The sequence below is a fragment of the Desmodus rotundus genome, chromosome 1, assembly GCF_022682495.2.
Source record: "Desmodus rotundus isolate HL8 chromosome 1, HLdesRot8A.1, whole genome shotgun sequence".
Classification (NCBI taxonomy): domain Eukaryota; kingdom Metazoa; phylum Chordata; class Mammalia; order Chiroptera; family Phyllostomidae; genus Desmodus; species Desmodus rotundus.
In genome coordinates this window covers 95,611,437-95,633,464 of record NC_071387.1, presented here as the reverse complement: position 1 = coordinate 95,633,464, position 22,028 = coordinate 95,611,437, and the positions used below count along the sequence as shown (strand labels likewise).

At 45.2% G+C, this 22,028-nt stretch overlaps 2 protein-coding genes and 1 non-coding gene across 9 annotated transcripts in view; 2 read left to right on the top strand and 1 right to left on the bottom strand.

Annotated features, from left to right (window-relative positions):
* Positions 1-13,675, top strand: part of SRCAP (Snf2 related CREBBP activator protein) — a 35,572-nt gene extending 21,897 nt beyond the window's left edge. For 6 of the 7 annotated variants that reach the window (XM_045195329.2, XM_045195328.3, XM_024560310.4 and 3 more), the window contains 10 exons: positions 127-1,583; positions 5,146-5,411; positions 5,551-5,753; positions 7,344-7,513; positions 7,664-7,860; positions 7,957-8,071; positions 8,287-8,406; positions 10,100-10,294; positions 10,448-10,531; positions 10,640-13,675. In XM_045195329.2, coding sequence (XP_045051264.1) covers positions 127-1,583; positions 5,146-5,411; positions 5,551-5,753; positions 7,344-7,513; positions 7,664-7,860; positions 7,957-8,071; positions 8,287-8,406; positions 10,100-10,294; positions 10,448-10,531; positions 10,640-13,279 — 5,447 coding nt within the window. In that variant the 3' untranslated portion in view covers positions 13,280-13,675. The remainder of the gene's footprint in view (positions 1-126; positions 1,584-5,145; positions 5,412-5,550; positions 5,754-7,343; positions 7,514-7,663; positions 7,861-7,956; positions 8,072-8,286; positions 8,407-10,099; positions 10,295-10,447; positions 10,532-10,639) is intronic. The other variant, XM_045195330.3, reaches the window with a different exon arrangement.
* A 39-nt stretch (positions 13,676-13,714) lies between these two features.
* TMEM265 (transmembrane protein 265) lies at positions 13,715-17,173 on the top strand. Its single transcript, XM_024560311.4, has 3 exons — positions 13,715-14,254; positions 15,247-15,417; positions 16,676-17,173. The coding sequence occupies exons 2-3, from the start codon at positions 15,250-15,252 to the stop codon at positions 16,835-16,837; spliced, it is 330 nt and encodes a 109-aa protein (XP_024416079.1). The 5' UTR covers positions 13,715-14,254; positions 15,247-15,249; the 3' UTR covers positions 16,838-17,173.
* A 3,086-nt stretch (positions 17,174-20,259) lies between these two features.
* On the bottom strand, positions 20,260-20,363 carry LOC112304909 (U6 spliceosomal RNA). The gene has a single exon (XR_002974791.1). It is a non-coding gene; the product is annotated as a U6 spliceosomal RNA (small nuclear RNA).
* Between the last annotated feature and the right edge of the window lie 1,665 nt (positions 20,364-22,028).

The window sequence follows — 22,028 nt, the reverse complement described above, 5'->3', positions numbered from 1 at the left end:
TTACGGCGTGGGAGTGAATGTTTTCTGGGAAATAAATGAAGCTGGGGTTAAGGGAAGGGGTGGTGGGAGGGGGTAATAGAAGGAGCAAGCATTATTCTGGGGCTAACTCATCCTCTGTCTCCACAGCTTCAGCACCAGGACCTGCTCCCTTGACCATCTCTTCTTCCCTTCCTGTGCCATCCTCACTCCCTGGGCCAGCCTCTTCTCCAATGCCAGTTCCCAATTCCTCTCCCCATGCTAGTCCTATGTCCCCTACAGTCTCTGTTCCAATGTCATCTTCACTCCCCATCTCTGCCTCTACCACGCTTTCTGCCCCAGCCTCAGCTTCACTCACCATTCCCATCTCAGCCCCCTTACCCATTTCGGCTTCAGGCCCAGCTGTGTTGACCAGTGTGACTCCAGCACTTGCACCTGTTGTCTCAGTGGCCCCTGGACCTCCTTTGGCACCAGCTGGGGCTTCGCCATCAGCGTCAGCCTTGACTGTAGGTCTGGCCACAACTTCATCCCTGTCTCCATCTCAGGCTCCTGGTCACCCTCTGTTGTTGGCTCCAGCCCCTTCACATGTTCCAGGGTTGAACTCAGCCATGGCCCCAGCATGTTCACCTGTTCTGGTGCCAGCTTCTGCCCTGGCTAATTCTTTTCCGGCAGCACCAAATGCAGCTCCAGCTCAGGCTTCCCTTCTGGCTCCAGCACCTTCTGCATCTCAGGCTCTAGCCACCTCTTTGGCTACACAGACAGCAATCCTGGCACCTCCAGCTCCTCTGACTCCTCTTCCAGTCCTGGCTCCATCACAGACTCCAGTTCCAGTTCTGGCTTCATCGTCGACTCCAGGAACTCCTTTAGCCTCAGCTTCTTCACTGGTGCCAGTCCCAACTTCTGTGTTGGCTCCATCATCAACTCAAACTATGGTATCAGCCCCGATTCCGTCACCTCTCCCAAGCCCGGCTTCTACACAGGCACTGGCCTTAGCCCCAGCTTTAGCATCTACTCTTGGCGGCTCATCTTCATCTCAGACACTCTCTTTGGGAACAGGGACACCCCAGAGGCCCTTTTCAGCTCAGACATTGTCATTGACTCCAGCATCATCCCTAGTACCAGCTCCAGCCCAGACACTGTCTTTGACACCAGGACCACCACTGGGTCCAACTCAGACGTTGTCCCTGGCTCCAGCACCTTCTCTGGCTCCTGCTTCTTCGGTGGGCCTGACCCCAGCTCACACTCTGACTTTGGCTCCAGTATCATCATCTGCTTCACTCCTGGCCCCAGCTTCAGTGCAGACATTGACCTTGAGCCCTGCCCCAGTTCCAGTGCCCGCCTTGGGCCCAGCCACAGCTCAGACTTTGGCACTGGCCCCAGCCTCAACACAGGCCCCAGCTTCCCAGGCATCCTCCCTTGTGGTTTCCGCCTCTGGTGCCACTCCCTTGCCAGTCACCATGGTATCCCGGCTGCCTGTTTCCAAGGAAGAGCCTGAGACACTGACATTGCGCTCTGGTCCCCCTAGCCCTCCCTCCACTGCTACCTCGTTCAGTGGTCCCCGGCCTCGACGTCAGCCCCCACCACCACCACGTTCCCCTTTCTATCTGGTAAGTTTTACTGCCCCAAAGGAGAGGGAATGGGAAATTGAGTTTCTTTGGATCGTTTCTTTGGAACAGAATGATGTTACTTTTATCTTGATAAATTTTAAAGCCTAGTTTTGTGGGCTAGTCCTTTAGTGCCATTGAACAAGCTCCTTTAACTTGAGCCTGTGCTCTTCTCTGTAAAGTGTGAATAATAATCCATGTTCTACTTTTCTCATAGGGGTGATTGAGGACCTAATGTGCTTTTAAAAGTATTACTCACTGACGTGTTGAAGGCTACCTTATTATTGGTCTCTTTCTTTTTGCTTAGTCTTTTGAGTTAGTGTTTGCATCTAATTGCCCCATTTTACAGATGAAGAAACTAGTGCATTAAATGATGTCATACATGTTACACAACTTGTGAGAACAAAGATGTGCTGATTCCATTGCTTTCTCTTCTTCCCCACAAGAGGTAGTCCTTAGAGACAGGAAGACTTTTTTCTCAGTTCCTGAAACTATTAAGTATTTGAACTTCTAAGGGAAGGATGACATCACGGAATGCAGTTCTGTAAAGATCATTATCTGATTTTGATGGCCATTTCCTACTTTTGTGGGTTTTTTTTTTACCTCCAAGAAACTCTGTTCCCTGTCCATTCATTAGCTTTCTGGTAGCTTATTGGTTTTTTATCATATAAATTGTTCTATATATGTTCAGTTAAGTTTATAACTCAGATTCAAGTAAATGACCTAGGAACAAATTAGAAGAAAGATCTAGTAAGTCCCTGCAGGCCCTCTTGTCTTTTTCTCTGTTACTGAGCTGTTTCTTATTCTTTGCCTCACCCTCAGTCTCCTACCCTCCATCAGTGACATCGACTCCACCTTTTGTCTTCCTAATACTGCTAGGTTGGTTTGGCTTATTGGAAGTAGAAGAGAGCCTAGATCCTAGCCCAAGTGTGGCAACCCATGGTGTGTGGTAAATATTGGTTGCTTTGCAAGTAGATAGCAGGGGTGGGTTTTTTTTTTTTGTTTTTTTTAAGATTTTGTTTATTTTTAGAGAGAAGGGAAGGGAGGGGGAAAGAGAGGGAGAGAAACATCATTGTGTGGTTGCCTCTCATATGCCCCCTGCTGGGGACCCAGCCTGCAACCCAGGCATGTGCCCTGACTGGGAATCAAACTGGTGACCCTTTGGTTTGCAGGCCAGCACTCAATCCACTAAGCCACACCAGCCAGGGCAGATAGCAGGTTATTGACACTGTTTTTTTCCTTAAACAATTTGAGATGTAAATCACATACCATACAATTAACCCATTTAAAGTATACTATTCAGTGGCTTTTACTATATTCAGAGTTGTGCCACCATTAACACAGCCGTACTTTAGAACATTTTCATTGCCCTAAAGAGAAATGTCATACCCTTAGCCACCTTCCCCTAACCCATCCATCCCTCCTAGTGTTAGGCAACTACTAATCTATTTTCTGTCTTTATGGGTTTCTGCCTATGGAGTCGTATAATGTATGGTCTTTTGTGACTGGCTTTTTTCACTTGGCATAATGGTTTTTGAGGCTCATTTATGTTATAACACATCAGTACTTCATTTCTTTCTATCTATCCATCCATCTATCCATCTATCTATCTATATTTATTTATAGAAGAGAAGGGAAGGAGAAAGGGAGAGAAACATTAATGCGTGGATAGCCCTCATGTGCCTACTACTGGGGACCTGGCCCGCAACCCAGGCATGTGCCCTAGAATGGGAATCGAATCGGTGACCCTTTGGTGTTCAGGCCGGCACTCGATCCACTGAGCCACACCAGCCAGGGCTCATTTCTTTTTTTTTTGTTAAATACTCCATTTTATGGATATGCCACATTTTCTACCCTCATCAGTTGATGGGGAGATTTGAATTATTTCTGTTTGTTGGCTGTTACGAATAATGCAGCTATGAACATAAAATTTTGTGTCTTTTCATGTTTTCAGTTATATTGGATGTATACCTAGGAATGGAATTGCTGGGCCATATGGTAACTATGATTAACTGTTTGAAGAACTGCCAAACTGTTTCCCAGTGTAGCTGTACCATTTTACATTTCTTACCAGCAGCCTGTAAGAGTGGTTCTAGGATCTCCACATCTTTGCCAACAGTTGCTGTTGTTTGTATTTTTGATTACATCCTAGTGTGTTTGAAGTATGGCTTTGATTTACATTTTCATGATGGCTAATGATGTTGAGCATCTTTGTTGGGCATCTTTTATCTTTTAAGTGGTTGTTGGCCATTGTGTATCTTTGAAGAAATATCTCTTTGGATCCATTTGTATTACTGATTTGTAAGAGTCCTCTATATATTCTAGATATGAATCCCTTTTCAGTTAGATGATCTGCAAATATTTTCTTCTTTGCTACTATTTTTTTTTTTTAATTTATTTTTAGAGAAAGGGGAAGAGAGGGAGAAAGAGGGGGAGAAACATCAATGTGTGGTTGCCTCTCACATGCTCCCCCACTGGGACCTAGCCTGCAACCCAGGCATGTGCCCTGACTGGGAATCGAACCAGCGACCCTTTGGTTTGCAGGCTGGCACTCAATCCACTGACCCAGCTACTACTTTTTGAGAGCTTGCCTATATTACTGATTTTTCCTTGTACTAGGATGCTTTCCTTTCTCACTTAGATTACAAGGAGTCAAGAGGTCAAGCTTAAAGGTAGCCATCAAGAAGGGAGATTTGGGACACTGCTTTTTTTAGGACCATTTTCTGGGATCCATTCTATTAACAGACATTTATCAAGAGCCTACTTTGTGCCAGATACTGAGCTAGATACTGGGTACATTTAGTGAACAAGATCAAATATAGTCTATGTTATATGGGGCTTACAGTTCAGTGGGTAAAAGATAATAATCAAAGTATCCCCTTTCCCTGCATACAAAATAAAACTGAAGGGCAATATTGCTTTAAAGAAAGAAAAGAAAAGAAAAGAAAAGAAAAAGTGGTTTTATAGCCTGTGAAACTGGAAGCTCAGAGTTGGGAAAGGATTGGGTCAAAGTCATACAGATGTACTGTCTGCCAGGGCACTCCCCTTTTCTCTCTCTGGATGATGATACCTTGATGTCTGGTTACTATTTCCATTCCGCTGCCTTCCATCCTGGCCCTTGGCAGAAACTTGCTGTGAATCTGCTTAGCCTCTTGGTACCCTAGTCAGAGATATCAGGAAGGCTTTTAATACATGTTTTGGATTTATTGCAAGAAGATAAATTAAATTGAATGTTCTGGAGTTGAGGGTTATATAGGGAAATACCCACAAATCATCTGTGCTATAAGATTGTTGGAATGTGGATCTTAAATTTGAATATTCAAGCATTCTGCTTTGGTAGTATACAAGGAAATACCAAGTTTTCTCTTGCAGAGAAGTTACATCATTTAACACTTGTGAAAGGAATAATTTGATGACTTGGAAAACTAAATGCATAGTGTATTTTTAGGTCTTATGGTTTCCATAGATTAGATTAATTGTGGAACTGTCAGGTTTTCTATGAGGCCACTGATTACTTTTTCTGTGTGTTTTTTTGTGTTTTGTTTTTTGTTTTCCTCATCCTCAGGAGTCTCTAGAGGAAAAGCGGAAACGACAGCGGTCTGAACGTCTGGAACGGATTTTCCAACTTAGTGAGGCTCATGGGGCCCTGACACCCGTGTATGGGACTGAAGTCCTGGATTTCTGTACCCTACCCCAACCTGTTGCCAGCCCAATCGGTCCTCGTTCTCCTCGCCCCAGCCACCCCACCTTTTGGACTTATACTGAGGCTGCCCGCCGGGCTGTACTGTTTCCTCAGCAACGACTAGACCAGCTGTCTGAAATCATTGAGAGGTTGGCAGGGCTAAGTGCTAATGGGAAGAGGGTCTTGGGGCCTCTGAGTGGATGTAGTGGTTAGGGCTGCTGAAGGTGTTAACTTCTGGGACCCTTCAGAGTTCCATCTTCTATACTGCTTGCCTTCTTCCTTTTGCAGGTTCATCTTTGTCATGCCTCCTGTGGAGGCACCTCCCCCTTCCCTGCATGCCTGCCACCCACCTCCTTGGCTGGCCCCACGTCAGGCAGCCTTCCAGGAGCAATTGGCCTGTGAGCTCTGGCCTCGGGCTCGTCCTTTGCACCGTATTGTGTGTAACATGCGCACCCAGTTCCCTGACTTGAGGCTCATCCAGTATGATTGCGGTGAGTTCACTGATCAGTGAGGGTCCCGTGATCTCTTTTTTCTGTGTAAGTAGCAAGACTATTACATCAGAAGGATGTTCTACATAACGTCTCTGTAGAGTTTCATCAAACATTAGACAGTTTTTTAAGGTTACACTTATAGGCAAGATGGAGAATTGTAGACCTTATGATGGATTCTTGGCATTCATGAATTTGGTTTTGATGAAAGTTGAAAATGTGTGCTCATTTATTCAGTGATTATTTTGTGAATATCTGTTTTGCTAATCATTTGGGATACAATGACAAATGAGATAGCACAGCATAGTTTTCATATTTATGGGTAAAGGTGCGTGGCGGTACAAGAGTTCAGAGTAAATTTTGTCTTATGAAAAGACCAGAATCCTTATCTTTTGGTTAGAATGCATTTAGCTGCAAGTAACAAAACCAACAGTGGCTTAAACCACCAGAGCATTTATTTACTTAGTGAGAAATTCTGAGAATGGTGGTATATGGCCGGTTTAGCAGCTTACTGGTGTCTTCATGGACCCAGGACCTTCTTGTCTTTCTCCCTTGCTTTCTACCATCCTTAGCTTTTATCTTTTTATTCTCGTGCTTATTTCTTCATGGTTTTAATATGGCTGCCATAATTACAGGGAACACACCAAATGCTCCAGGCAGGAAGCAAGGGGTTATATCAAAGTACTCCTAGCACATCTTCTTTTCTGGGAAAGTGAACTTTACTTCATAGTTCATTGGCTCAAATTGGGTCATATGCCCATCCCTAGAGCCATCACTGACAAAGGGAAATGACAAAGAGGAACTCTGGTTTATTTAGGACCAATTATGATTTATCTTCTGGGGTTGGATTGGGGATTGCCTTTGCTAGGATCAAGGGGTCTTTGCCAGGTGTCCACAGTGTTAATGCAGGTTCTGTTAACCAAGAATGTCTTTTGGATAGTTTTTTGCCACAACCCTGCACAGATATTTCTATAGTAATATGTTTTTGGAGATGTCCTAAATGTCTTAGAATATAAGAAAATCAGCAGAATATTTATTATTATGTGCTCAATTCATATTTCAGTAAAAAATAACTTTACAAAATTTGAAATCATTCAGAGTAGATCATTGAAAGTCTTTGTTAAAGTTTTTCAGACTGACTTGTCAGAAATGTTATAGAAGTTAATTCTGTGTTTGATGGGAGGTTGAACTAGATTTTAATATCCTGCCTCTATCTCTCATCTCAGTGATTTTCAATCCCTGTCTGTAAACGATGACATCAGTGGATTCGTTGATGTTTATTCTGTGAATCTGTCCTTTGTTTCAGCTGGTATAACTCACTGTTGTACTTAAAGATCACTTGCTCATAACACTATTGTGGATTCCTTTTTTCCTCCTGAGGGTCTATATTACCCTATCCCTAGTTAGACTAGAGGAGTTAGATCTAAGACAGGAGCAGACTAAAGAGGGGAGCCCTTAAGGGAAGAAAATAAATGAATTCAGATACTTTTTGTGTCCTAGGCTAATTGACTTTCAACTACACCCTTCTAGTGCTAAGTGTTCTCCCCATTCCAGTTTATATCTAGTTCCCTGTACCCCTTTGTATCTCTTCAGGAAAGTTGCAAACATTGGCAGTGCTGTTGCGACAGCTCAAGGTGGAGGGCCACCGGGTGCTCATATTCACCCAGATGACCCGAATGCTGGATGTACTGGAGCAGTTTCTCACCTACCATGGCCACCTCTACTTGCGTCTGGATGGGTCTACTAGAGTTGAACAGAGACAGGTAATCTAGGCATTGTAGCCCTTAGAGACTCACCTCAGCTTCTGTCTTCTTTTTCCAGGCTTTGGGGTCCCAGAAAGGGTCGCTCTAAGCTTTGGGTCTATATTGGGGGATGTCTCCCAATGCTATCTTTTTTTCCCCCTTTCCCTATAGGCCTTGATGGAACGATTCAATGCAGACAAACGCATATTCTGCTTCATCCTTTCAACTCGGAGTGGGGGTGTGGGCGTGAACCTGACGGGAGCAGACACCGTTGTTTTTTATGACAGCGACTGGAATCCCACCATGGATGCTCAGGCCCAGGATCGCTGTCACCGAATTGGCCAGACCCGAGATGTTCACATCTATAGGTATTGCCTAGTCTCCCCTTACCTTGCTTCCCCTTTGCTGATAGGGTTTTATTGATGTATTTGGCTGTTTACACATGGTTTTCATCACCCTGCTAGGCTTATCAGTGAACGGACAGTGGAGGAGAACATTCTAAAAAAAGCAAATCAGAAGAGGATGTTGGGAGACATGGCCATTGAGGGAGGCAACTTTACCACAGCCTATTTTAAACAGGTACTACTATTTTCCAGCCTATGAAGGAGAGAACTGCTATGCCTTTAGCAGTTACTCCTGCCTATGAAAGAGGATGCTTTGAGTTCTGCGGACCAGTGGCACCTTCTTCATCCAGTGATACTTCTGATACTTCTAAGAGCCATCAACCTCATAGCTGTAGACCTGGGACCAGGATTCCATTGGCTCTGACGTTTTTCCTTCTGTTCTTTCCAAAGCAGACCATACGAGAACTGTTTGATATGCCCCTGGAGGAGCCATCTGGCTCATCTCTACCCTCTGCCCCTGAAGAGGAGGAAGAGACTGTGGCCAGCAAGCAGACCCACATCCTGGAGCAGGTGAAAAAAGTGGGCAATCCCTAGTGGAGAGCTAATGGTTACAGTGTGTGTTGTCTCTCAGTCTGTTGAGCTTGTCTAGGGGGGGGAGAACTCTTTCTGCTGCTTCCCATATTATAGTTGGCCTTGGTAGTTGTGAATAGATTGCTTATTGGTTCACATGATTTCGTAGAAAAAAGACAAGATTTAAAGTTTTCATTTCTAATTCTGAATTCTAGCCGTGCTTAACAATTGTATTTGTTAAGCCAGGTCTTTTTAATCTTCTGAGCCTTACTTTCTGCTTTTCTGAAATGCTAATGAGAAGTAACTGAGGTCATACAGCTAAGTGGATTAAGAAGTGCTTTCTACATATGATAGAATTCTTGTTTTCTAAACATTGATGCCTAGTAGAATCACTTGGAAAGCTTTTAAAAGGATTGATTCCTGGGCCCCATTCAAAAATCTACTAAATCATTTTTGGAGGTGAGGTCTGGGCATATGTATTTTTTCAGAGCTCTTCAGAAGCAGACAAATATTTAGGAACTACAGGGGTAGAGTATTATGGAGATGTTTCCCTATATCAAGTGCCTTCCCCTCATTGTTGAGCATACTCTAGGTTCTTTAGTGACTTTGTAATCTCCTTGCGTATCTCAAGAGAAATATTAAATGCGGTTAGTCTGTTGTCATAAGGCATCGGAGTGCAGAATAGAATTTTGTATTCAGAACTTTCCGATTTTCAAAGAGATCAAAGGTTGACTCGAACAGAAAGGAAATAGAGCAAGAGATCACTAAAAGTTATTTTATCCTGGTGAGAGTCCTGGCCAAATCCATTCCATCCTATGTGGACTACTGCATTGCTTTGGTAACTTTGGGGGCCCAGAAGAGAGTTGAGTTCTCTTATAAATCTGGTGGTTTGGTATTAACTTTCTTAAAATCTGGGCTGTGACCCAGACAATATTTGATTTATTCTACAATCTATCACCTTTATAGCACTTTATAAGTTATAAACATACATCCCTCTGGCTGGTATGGCTCAGTGGACTGAGTGCCAGCCTGGGAACTGAATGGTCACTGGTTTGATTCCTAGTCAGGGTACATGCTTGGGTTGCGGGCTGGGTCCCCATTTGGGGGCATGCAACAGGCATCTGATTGATGTATCTTTCACACATGGATGTTTCTCTCCCTCTCTTCCTCCCTCCCTTCCCTTCTTTCTAAAAATAAATAAAAATCTTAAAAACAATTACAAACATAGTGTGTTTAAATATAATAAATGCCTCAGGGTAGGCAGGAAAGTGCTGTGATGCGTTTTTACAGATGAAAAAACTGTTCCTTGGAAATGAACTGGCTTGTCCATGAAAAAAAGACAAGGACTGGGACCCAGGGTTTTTGAGCCCATTGCTTTTTTCTGTTCTTTTTTGGTGTAAATTTACCCTCAGATTTTGGCCAGAATCAGCCCTGGCTGGGTAGTTCAGGTGGTAGGAGTGTTGTCTCATATACCAAAAAGTTGCAGGTTCAATCCCTGTTTGGGGAGCATATAGGAGGCAACTGATTGATATTCTCTGACATTGATGTTTCTCTCTCTCTCCCCTCCTTCCTCACTCAATAAACATTTCCTTGGGTGACAATTGAAAAGAAAAAAATTTTTTTTGACCAGAATCAAATCACAGGATGTAAAGTTTGTTAATTCTCAGGAATTTTCTTCAACACACCCTTGTAGGCATTGTGTCGGGCAGAGGATGAAGAGGACATCCGAGCAGCCACCCAGGCCAAGGCTGAACAGGTGGCTGAACTTGCAGAATTCAATGAGAATGATGGGTTTCCTGCTGGTGAGGGAGAGGAGGCTGTTCGGCCTGGGGCTGAGGATGAGGAGATGTCCCGTGCTGAGCAGGAAATTGCTGCCCTTGTAGAACAGGTCAGTGTTGGACCCACTAGTTCTCATCCTTACCCTCTATAATTCCTTCCTCTGGACTCTGTGACACTCCTATCTTCCCTGGTAAAAATAATCAGGGCTGATGGGCCCTGGGCACCAGATCCTTATGTTTATCACCACTGCTCCTCCCCACAGCTGACCCCTATTGAGCGCTATGCTATGAAATTTCTGGAAGCCTCACTGGAGGAGGTGAGCCGAGAGGAGCTCAAGCAGGCAGAAGTAAGTAGGTCTAGGGCGTGGGGTTGCAAGTAGGAAGCTACTGCTTTTTACCCACTCACCACCCTGCTTGCCTTTTTCTGACCACCCTGTGGGCTCTGTTGTTGGTAGGAACAAGTGGAAGCTGCCCGGAAGGACTTGGACCAAGCCAAGGAGGAGGTGTTCCGCCTACCTCAAGAGGAAGAGGAGGGGCCGAGGGCTGGGGATGAGGTTTCCTGTGGGACTGGTGGAGGCAGCCACCGGCGCAGTAAGAAGGTTAAGGCTCCTGAGAGGCCAGGGACTCGAGTCAGTGAGCGTCTTCGTGGAGCCCGGGCTGAGATTCAAGGGGCAAATCACACTCCTGTTGTATCCACCCATCATACCCGCAGTACCTCCACAACCCCCCGCTGCAGCCCTGCCAGGGAGCGTGTTCCTAAGCCAGCATCTAGGCCTCGACTTACTCCAGGTTCAGCTCCTGCTGCAATTCCTGTCCCAGTCCCTGCCCCAATTCCCATTTCAGCTCCAAATCCATTAACCATGCTTCATGTCCATATCTCGCCTTCTCCCCCAATTCCTCTGCAGATTCCTCCCTCTTCTTCTGCCTGTACACCTCCTCCTGCCTGTACTCCTCCACCAGCTCATACCCCACCTCCAGCCCAAACCTCTGTCTTAACTCCTACCTCTCCTCTCTTGCTTGGTCTACCTTCTGTGCCCATCTTCCCCCCAGTCACCAACCTCCCCTTGGGCTTGGGACCTGAGGCAGATCTGTGTGCACAAGCATTAGCATCTACTGAGTCCCTGGAGCAGGCTGATACGGCCTGTTCCGAGACTTCCTCGCTTACTTGTATGCCCCCTAAGGATCTGTTGCCAGTTGCTGTTGAGATCCTGCCTATGTCAGAAAAGAACCTTTCTCTCACCTCTTCTGCACCTAGCCCAATCCTGGAGGCTGGCAGCTTCCCCAATGGTCAAGAGCAGGAGGTACCCGAGCCTGCTGAGGGGACCATCCTCACAGTACTGCCTGATGGTGAGGAGGTGCCCATGTGTCTAAGTGAGAACAATGGGCTGATGCTCCCACCTTCAGCAGCATCTGATGAGCTATTTCACTTGCCATTGGAAGCTGACAAGAACTCAGAAGAGCTGGTGGAGTCCGGGACCCCAACGTCCAGCCCACAGAAGCCACAGGAACTTGTCTCAGCTGAGGTTACCGCTCCATCAACCTCATCCTCAGCCACCTCCTCACCTGAGGGTTCTTCGCCTGCCCGGCCCCCTCGGCGTCGCACCAGTGCTGATGTAGAAATTAGGGGTCAGGGGGCTGGTCGACCAGGGCTGCCTCCAGGCCCTAAAGTACTTCGCAAGTTGCCGGGACGGCTAGTGACTGTGGTAGAGGAAAAAGAACTGGTGAGGCGACGGCGACAGCAGCGAGGAACTGCCAGTACCCTAGTGCCTGGGGTCTCTGAAACTGGTGCCAGCCCAGGAAGCCCATCTACCCGCAGTATGTTGGGGCCAGAATCCTCACCTCCCACCAGTGGGCCCTGTGAAGCTGCTCCCCCATCCACACTGCCCACCCCAACCCAGCAACCCTTCGTAGCTCGCCGTCGCATTGAGCTGGGGGTGACTGGAGAGGGCAACCCAGAGAATGGAGAAGGGTCTCTGCTTGCCATCACCCCTCCTGCTGTGAAACGTCGGAGGGGGAGGCCTCCCAAGAAGAACAGGTCTCCGGCAGATGCTGGGCGAGGGGTTGATGAGGCACCTTCATCCACCTCTAAGGGAAAAACCAATGGGGCTGACCCAGTCCCTGGGGCTGAGACCCTTACTGTTGCGGAGTCTGTCCTTGGACCCCAGCCAATTCATAAACCCGAGCCTATCCTGTCACCTGTGGAGAAGAGAAGGCGTGGTCGGCCCCCTAAGGCACGAGATTTACCCATTCCTGGGACCACTTCCTCTCCAGGGGATGGCAGCTTAGAGAGCCGGACACAGCCACTCCCAGTACCACCACCCGTGCCACCACTCCCAACACCACTTGTATCCTGTCCCATTGCTACTGTCGCCAACACTGTCACCACTCTGACCATTTCAACATCCCCACCCAAGCGGAAGCGGGGCCGACCTCCCAAGAATCCTCCATCACCTCGGCCCAGCCATCACCCTGTCTTGGACCGTGACACCTCATCTGTCCTTGAGAGCTGTGGATTGGGGAGGCGGCTGCAACCCCAGGGCCAAGGGGAGAGTGAGGGTAGTTCCTCTGATGAGGATGGAAGCCGCCCCCTCACCCGCCTGGCCCGCTTGCGCCTTGAAGCAGAGGGAATGCGGGGGAGAAAGAGTGAAGGGTCCATGGTAGTGGCTGTAATTCAGGATGACCTGGATTTAGCAGATGGTGGGCCAGGTGGGTTAGAATCGACGCCTCCTGTGGTCTCATTAGCTCCAAAACTGCGCTCCACCAGGCTGCGTCCAGGGTCTCTAGTTCCCCCACTAGAGACTGAGAAGGTGCCTCGAAAACGGCCAGGGGTCCCAGTTGGCAGGGGTCCTGGGCCTGCAAAGCGGGGCCGCCTACAGTCCCCAAGTCCCTTGGGGCCTGAGGGTTCAGTAGAGGAGTCTGAGGCTGAAGCCTCAGGTGAAGAAGAAGAAGGGGATGGGACCCCACGACGCCGGCCTGGCATCCACCGGCTTGGTGGGACAACCAACCAAGGGGACCAGCGCATCCTGCGCAGCAGTGCTCCTCCCCACCCAGCTGGCCCTACTGTTAGTCACAGAGGCCGGAAGGCCAAGACGTGAGTGGGCTGCCCTTCCACCTAGGCTTTCCACCATGGCCGCTCTCCCTCCACAACCAGGCCTGATTCTGTTAACCACTACTTGAAGTCTTACGAGGGGGAAAGCCTCCGGGGAGACATAGGGGCCTTCTCCCTTCTTTCCACCAAAGTAGGGGGTAGGCAGCTGGTTGTCATGGAAATGGGGCACTTCACATATTCCCTTCCCTTCCACCCCACATGGCTGGGCAGTGTTAGGGTGGCAAGATAGTCTCTGTCCCCACCCCCTTGATTCCCAAGCAACCTTTCACAGCCCCCCACCCTTAGGGGAAGGGGGGGGGGCTTATCCACAATGAGTTTTTTTTTTCTTTTTTTTTTTTTTTTAAGAAGAAAAAAAATAATAAACTTAGTTTCTGTATGAGCATCCGCGTAAGGAGGCTTCTGATTTTCTGGTCTGGTGGAGGGTTGGGTGGGAACTTGGGCATCTTTTCTCTTGCTCCTGCCAAGATCTTAGTACGTCATCTCTGACACAGTACTATATATCTTTGAGGTAGAAATCTCCATCCAAGAAGAGGGAAGATTTGGCACATATTACCTCCTGATAGGGTGCCTTTCCCTAAAGTTTACAGTCACTCAAGAGTCATACTTTTCCTCTCCCTTCTCTCAGTTCCTGGACTTTCCCTCAGAGTTCTCTGATGCCTTAGACTTTCCCCTGCTTTTATCTCCCTTGCTCAGGTGCTTTTACTCTTTCTCCAGAGGGCAGGCATCACTACCTTGAGTTGCTCCCATTGTTTTCCATCCTTTGGTTTCCTCCATCTAGCCAAACTGGTTTGAGTCAGCTACACCCCCATATGAGCTCCTGGGGCTCTTCAGGTGGTGGCTGGCCACCCAACCCCACCCCTGGGCTTGGCTTGGAGCTCTTGAGTCAGCTCCGTCTCTACCCAAGCCAAATCAAACCTGAGGCAGAAGCCGAAACTCACAGTACCTCAAGGCCTATAGCCAGGTAAGAGCCCCTGTTTGTTTTACATTTTCTCTGATCTCAACTCACTGGGCCCTCTCCTTGTGTTCCTGCCGCCATGTCTGTATCTGCTCACCTCATGGGAATTCTTTCCTCATACCTACTTCTGCAGCTTTGTGGCATATGTTCTTTGTTCTCTGCTTATCTTGTCTCTTCCACCCTTTATATCCTGTGTTGTATTTAGAGAACTGCAAATGCTTTAATTTTATCTAGGATGTAGGGGAATGGTTGGAGACGGTGGTTTGGTACCAGAGTTCAGGGGACCTGAGAAATAGGGAGATGAGAAATGATTAAGTAGGGCATCATTATGCAGGTTTCTGTGTGGGTTATGAGGTCATCCGGACTCAGTGTTAATCTGATTGTGTTGTGTGGCCTGGGTTGAAATGGAGAGAGGACATGGGAGTCAGCATAGCGAAGGAGGCCCAGTTTGGGGAGGTAGGGTCTTTCCAATGTTTGCTCAACTATAAAGGCAGCTTAGATGGGTAGTTTCTCCCATCCAGAGGATTATGTTTTCATGTGAAATGACTGTTCAGGGCCTCGGGTGCCATTTTCAGATCCCTCCTTAATATTCCTGAGGAACTTAAGGAAATTTTAGTGCCCTTTGAAATACAGTTTAAAAACCAGACTTTGATAGTCTCAGATTCCTAGCAGGTGTTGAGATTCTGTTTCCTGTTTCTCAGTGTGTACCAGTCATTTGCTTTTTATTTTCCCCTACTTATCAAAACAATACTACAGATAATGCTATGTTCACACTGACCTGCCTTTAAAGACTTGATATCTTAGGCTGAGGAGAAAGGATTTCAGCCACACATGTCCTCTGTTGGTCTATGAGTCATTAGAGGAATTCTCCAGTAGGTCAGCATTCCTGAAGTTGGGCTAGGCTACAAGAACAGGATAAGAAAGGGGTAGAGTCTGAGCAAGCCAGGCCAAGAGCTCAGTTTTGGGGCTTAAAAGTACCTTGACTGTATCACCCACAGGTGATGGAGGACGAGGAGAATGCAGTGGAGATCTTGGTGAGCAACACGGAAGCTGCTCATTCTCCATCCCCCATTCGCTGCTGCTGGCTCCGCCTCCGCTACTTGGCAGCTACTAGCATTATCTGTGGCTGCTCTTGCCTGGGAGTCATGGCCCTTGTGTTTGCCATCAAGGTGAGGAATGCAGTACCTATGGGAGCAGAAGGATGGGTGTAGTAAAGCAATTGGTACATATATCTGGTATATCTACATTGGTCAAACAGTTACTAAGTACCTGTCAAAGCTTAGCGTTGAGCTTTGTGCCAGAACTAAGAATAAGATATGATTCCTGCTGTCAAAGCTTCCACAATCTAATGAGATAGCTGTAAAAATGGATAATTATTAATGGAATGTAGCTCATTGGTACTATGGTGGAAAAAGCACAGGGTATTCTGGGAGCGGGGGAGGATATATGTGTGTGATTACATATGTGTATATAAGGCTAGGTGGCAGGAAAATAACCACATTGGATGAGTGAATTAGGGTAAAAGGGCATTCCAGGTAAAGGAAGCAGTGTGTACAAAGGCCTAGATTATTAGTTCAGCATGACTGGACCAGTGAGAAATAGTGAGAGATGAAGCCAGAGGGCCCAGATTCCCAAGGGCCTCCAATGTTTAGGAGTTCAACTTTATTTTGAAAGTACTGGGGAACCATTCAAGGGTTTTTGCAGAGGAGAGGAACATGGTCAAATTTATGTTTCAGTAAGATCAACTCTCAAGGCCAACACCGAGAATGAATTGGAAGAGGCAAGACTGGAGGCAGCCGAGCAGTGATGAGAGCAATCTGTAGGAGCCCAGGAGAAGCTATAGAGGTCTTGAGAGGGCTTCACCATTTCAAAATTCCTACAGAAACTGCACATTTACCTTTTGAAAGGTCACACAGGCCAACTTAAACGTGCTGGAATTTTCTCAACCCTAGTTGTATTTTAATAATCAGAAACTGTATTCCTGTCATCATAAGAATTTTTGGGCTCCATTAGGGGAAAATCATACAAATAATTGTTAATAATGAAAAAGATGAGGGCCATTGGAGTAATGAGAATAGGATGTTCTTTGGAGATGAGTGAAATAGTCCTAGCTTACTATTTCTCGCCAAGAATTTCAAATTTGGAATGAATTTGGGATGAGTAGAAAAGGATAGGGAATTAAAGGATTGAAAAGTACTTTACCATATGTGATCTTGTGAGCTAGCAATGGCCACCCTGAAAAGTATAGGCAGAGCAGAATGGATAACTTATTTTGCAGATGAGGCATGAGAAATAGAAACTGGAAAGGGAGGTAGAGGATTTGGGTGTGAGGTTTTGAGTGATGACAAGGATGGAAGATTGGAGTGGGGCACTGGGCACTTTGGGACAGAAGCAGGGGCAGAACCTAATTAAAACCTGCCCCCACAGGCGGAAGAGCGGCATAAGGCAGGCCAGTCCGAGGAAGCCGTGCACTGGGGGGCCCGGGCCCGGAGGTTCATCTTGGCCAGCTTTGCCGTCTGGCTTGCCGTCCTCATTATGGGCCCCCTGCTTCTGTGGCTGCTCTCTTACGCCATCGCTCAAGCTGAGTGACCCTGGGTGGCCTCTGCTGAGAATCAGCCAGGACCCCCTGGATCCTGCAATGTGACATTGCTGGAGTCCGGTGCCAGCAGTGGTCCTTCCTGGCTGGAGGATGGTGCCTCTCTCAAAGGGCTTTGGAAGAGCTCTTCTAGCCCTTAATAAAAGGAGGGAGGCAGCAACTGAGACTGATGAGGGGAGGTCAGCCTGTTCTGTTCTTTCAGTGTTCATCATTTCCTGTTCCCCCTCAATTTACCTCATCCTAGCAGCCTCTCTACCCAGAGGTGGGGTTGAAGACCAGGCCTGATTTTTATTAGAATTTGTTTTGTAATAAAAACCTTTTTTAGTGGTGAAATGCTGCTCCTGTCTACTTGTTCTTCCCTTTCTTTTCCCTGGACCTTGGTGAGAGCCAGAGTGGACATCTGACTGATGGTAGAAGTCTGCATTTTTCCTTACCTAGTTGCTCCATGAGAAGGAAAGATTTTTTTCTCTTCTTCTGGAAGTGTCTCTTTTTAGAAAGACCCCAGCTTCTCCCTTACACCTGAACAGAGACCCTGAGGGCAGAGAACAAGAGTAGTAGCACCAGCTACTATTTATTGAGTGCTTGATATATCCCAGGCTGTGTTCTAAACACTTTATATTTTTTAATTCCTTCAGTTTTCACAGTCACTCAATAATAAGTACCATTAGTCTCATTTTATAGTTGAGGAAACAGGCACAGATTATAAGCTTACATAGCTAGCAAGAGGCAGAGCTGGGATTGAACCTAAACAGTTTGGTTCCAGAGTTGAGAGAAGAGTGGAAGGATTTGATATAGCAACCATTACCCTCTATTTGGAGATGTCCTTGATTGTAATGAATTTTCATACCCTTTATCTTGGGCTTAACGATAATATTTTAAACATTTTTAAAATAAGATATATCACACAGGAAAATATCCAAAACAAATACACAGCTCAATAAGTTAACACAAAGCAAACATCTGAAAAACCATCATTCAGTCAAGAAATTGAACATTGCCAGCACTCCAAATCCTCCTTAATATGCCTCCCACTCAGTACTCCTTTCTTTGTTCGAACAGGTAACTGTCATTCTGACTTCAAACAATGTAGTTTAGTTTTGCCTGCATTTGAATGTTTTATACATGGATTAATATGTATTCTTTTTATGTCTGGCTTCTTAATATTGTTTGTGAGATTCATCAATCTTTGATGTAGCTATACCTTTCATTACTATATAGTATTCCATTACATGAATATATTGCAGTTTATCCATTTTATGTTGGTGGATTTTGGGGATGTTTCCAGTTTTGGGATATCATGAATCATATTGCTATGGATATTCGTTCTGGTACCTGTCTCTTGAAGTACATATGCCTTGGAAGTGGAATTTTTGGGTTATTTTACCATAATTCAGAGACCCACAGAGCACCTTAAAGAATTAGAGATACTGCAAACTGAAGACAGAAGATTAAAAGGGAAGGAGAAGCATCTGATGGTTGTCTTCAGGGTTTCAGTGTGCTCCGGGAAGGAAAAAGTGAAGAGAATTCATTGCTGGTCTCAGAGTTTAGAATGACACAATAGGTAGAAGCCAGACATATGGCAGTGGTTCTCAACCTTGAACCACGTGGGGAACCTTAAGAAGTGCTTATGTTTGGGCTTCACCTTTAGAGATTCTGATGTAATTGGTGTGAGGATGTGCATAGTCCTCAGGATAACACATTCTAGAGACATTTTTACAGAAACTTTAGAAAGCTGATATTTGATTAATCAGCTTCCATTTACTAGGAAAGAATATCTCATTCCCTCAAACTGATTGAGATCTTGCTAATTTTTAACTATTTTGAAAAAATTTCAAGCCTACAGAACAATAAAAGAATAGTATAATGAACTCATGTGTACTCTTCAACTAGACTTAAAATATTTAATATTTCCTATTTACTGTATGTTTTTCTAAATATATATATTGTGCTCTGACTGGTGTGGCTCAGTTGATAGGATGTCATCCCACAAAGCAGAAGGTCACCGGTTCGATTCCTGGTAAGGGCACATGCCTGGGTTGCTGGTTTGGTCCTTTGTTGGGGTGTGTACAAGAGGCAACCAATCAGTGTTTCTCTCTCATATTAATGCTTTTCTCTTTCTCTAAAAAATAAATAAAATCTTTAAATATATACATTGCTATTACTGAACCATTTGAAGGTTAAGTTGAAGGCTCATCATTCCTAAATATTTTATCTTAGGATCTATTTCCTAAGAGCAAAAATATTTTCTTGCATATTCTAGGAAACAATGATATAATCCACAGAAGTTAATATCAATACAATATTATCTTCTAATATATAGTCCATATTCAAATTTGATGTCCCAATAACATCCTTTATAGCAATTTATTTTCTGCTTTAAGGTCCATTGTGGGAACACAGTCATTACATTCAATTGTCTCTTATCTTTTGGTCTTCTTCAATTTTTGTAGGTCCTCATCTTTTTTTTTCCTTCCTTCCTTCCTTCCTTCCTTCCTTCCTTCCTTCCTTCCTTCCTTCCTTCCTTCCTTCCTTCTTCTTGTCTTTCATGACATTTTTGAGGGTAGGGCAGTTTGTTAAATGTTCTCAGTTTGGATTCTTATGACTGGATTCAGGTTAGAAATACTACATAATGTCAATGTGTCCTCAGTACATCATATCAGAAGGCATATGATGTCAATTTACTCTCTTACTGGTGGTGGTAACATTGACAACTTAGTTAAGAGAGTGTCTGTTAGATTTCTGCAAGGTAAAGATACCTTTTATTCTCTGTAATTAAAAAGTTGTCTGTATAAATATCCTGTTCCCCAGCAAATTTTTGCCAATAATTTTAATGCCCAGTTTGCCCAAGGCAATTATGAGACTTACAAAATGCTGATGTTTTACGTTTATTATTCTACATTTTAGTTGGCATTCAACTATGAAGAAGGTCCTTTTCTCCATTATTTATTTACAATGTTTAGTGTCAGTATGATCTCAGATTGTTTTTAGTTCAATTTGTTATATCCACTACTGTCATTATTATTCTTGAAATGCTTTGTTGAGGTATAATTTACTTACAGTAAAGTGCGGACATCTTAAGTGTGCAGCTTGATGAATGTTTTGATATGAACACACCTATGTAATCACCATCTAGGTGAATAGACCATTTCTGGTACATCAGAAGGATCCCTCATGGCCCTACCATCTCATTATTTCTGTCCCTGGTTTTGGCCGATGGAAACCCCTTCAGCCTGGTTTTTGTGTCGTTCTGATAAGTCCCCACCTTTCTTCACTTTCTGGCACAAATTATTCTAGCTTCGTCTTGCACTTTCTCTGTTCCTGCCTGGGAATTGGCCATTTCTCTCAGCTAGCCCTGGTTCCTCTTACTGGGAACTGTTATTTTGAAATCAGTGTCTAGACACTAGCTGTGCTCATTCTACTGAGGTGTTAATTTGCAAATTTGTGTGTAATCCTTGTGCAGGGGCCATCCTAATCTCTGGATCATTCCAATTTTAGTATATGTGCTGCCAAAATGAGCACTCTACTGGGATGTTATTGCTTCTAGGCTCTTTCAGAGGTTAGAGCTAGAAAATACATAATTTTTATCTATTTTAAATCTTTCTAAAATCACATCTCCAATTTAAATCAATCATAAGGTTCTTTCTCTCCTTTCCCCATTCTAAATCCCATATTCCCACAGTAAGAACCTTGGCTGCCAAATACATAAATATGTTTATTCACTTTTTTCAATTTCAGAATAATTATACTATCAGATAACAAGCCTAATTAAACTTCAAGATTGTTTGCAGTTATTTTGTGTTTAGATTGATGGTGTAGTCAAAGTACTCCGTTAAAAAGTTACTTGGAGTTTTACATGGTTGTGATCCTAAAATGACATTTCTAAGATGGTTTGTTTGGTTAAATAAGTTCATTCTGTACCTCCTTTGCTGGAACACAACTTTTACAAGGGCAGGGACTTTTTCTTCCCATTGCTGTTAGTCTAGCCCAGCCACTTTCAACCCGTGTGCCTCAAGAGGCATGCTGGTGTGCCGCGAGAATTTTTAAAACATGCAATACCTATTTAGTCAGGGGCACTGACCTCTGTTCCCTTAGATTACTAATTTAATAAATGACAACAGCCATCCAGTGTAAATGAATCAAAATTATACCTGTTTTTGTCAGATCAGTAAAAATTATAACTTTTTTTGTGTGCCACAATTTTAGAATTAGTTTATGTGTGCCATGAGATGGAAAGGTTGAAAGTAACTGGTCTATCTAGCGCACAGACGCTAAACAAATATATATATATCTTATCTCACTGAGGATATGTTTCATTGATTTGAGGGAAAGAGGGAGAGAAAGAGAAAGAGGGGAACATCCATCAGGGATGGAACCCAGAACCCAGGTATGTGACCTCATTCAAGATCCAACTACAACCCTTTTTTTTTTTTGGTGTATAGGACAACGCTCCAACCAACTGGGCCACACCGCCAGGGCTCAACAAATATTTGTTGAATGAGTAAGTGAATGCTGGGATTAAGCTGTGCACTGAGACAGTTTATGACGGAATTCGCTCCTGGCAGAATCTCACAACCTGATAGGCCTAGAACAGAGTGTGATACTCCCCCAAGGCTTCGGGGAGGGGGTGGTGGAAGATTGGAAAAATGTATAGCCCCAGTTGGTAAGCACTGGGGTTTTAGAAGTATACTGAACAATCAGAGCAGTCACCAGAGGAGGCAGCCTCTTCTGGCTGACGACCCTGGGATGTTCAAGTCCGCACAAAGTGGCCAAATTGGTGTAAAAGCTGTGTGTTGCTAGAGTTCTCACGGCTGGAGTTTGCCCCTCAAGCCAGGTCTGCCAATACAGAGCCTAATTCACAGAGTGATGATGGGAGGAGCCTGAGAGGGCCACGCCTAAATCGGGGAATCCGAGGCGCGGCGTGCTTCCCAGGAAACCTAGCTTCCGGGTCGCTTTCCAAGCCTCCGACCCCACTGGTCAACAAGTTCCTGTCCCCAGCAGATGCCCTGCACTGACTGGTCATATTTGAAGCCCCGCCTTAGCGTCGTTGCTTTAGGTAACTCCGAGGTGGAACGCCTACTCCAGTCCCAGTATTTTCGGCTTCCTATTGGACAATCGGTTTCCAATCGGAAGGATTTTTAAATCTCAGTCTTCAGGGGGCGCTGGCTATTGGCGGACAAGGTGGAG

Bases quoted from the DNA above. Each gene is read 5' to 3' on its own strand.
- TMEM265 (XM_024560311.4), top strand. From the start codon at position 15,250: ATGGAGGACGAGGAGAATGCAGTGGAGATCTTGGTGAGCAACACGGAA. The intron at 15,418-16,675 runs GTGAGGAATGCA...CTGCCCCCACAG, and splicing joins CCCTTGTGTTTGCCATCAAG to GCGGAAGAGCGGCATAAGGC.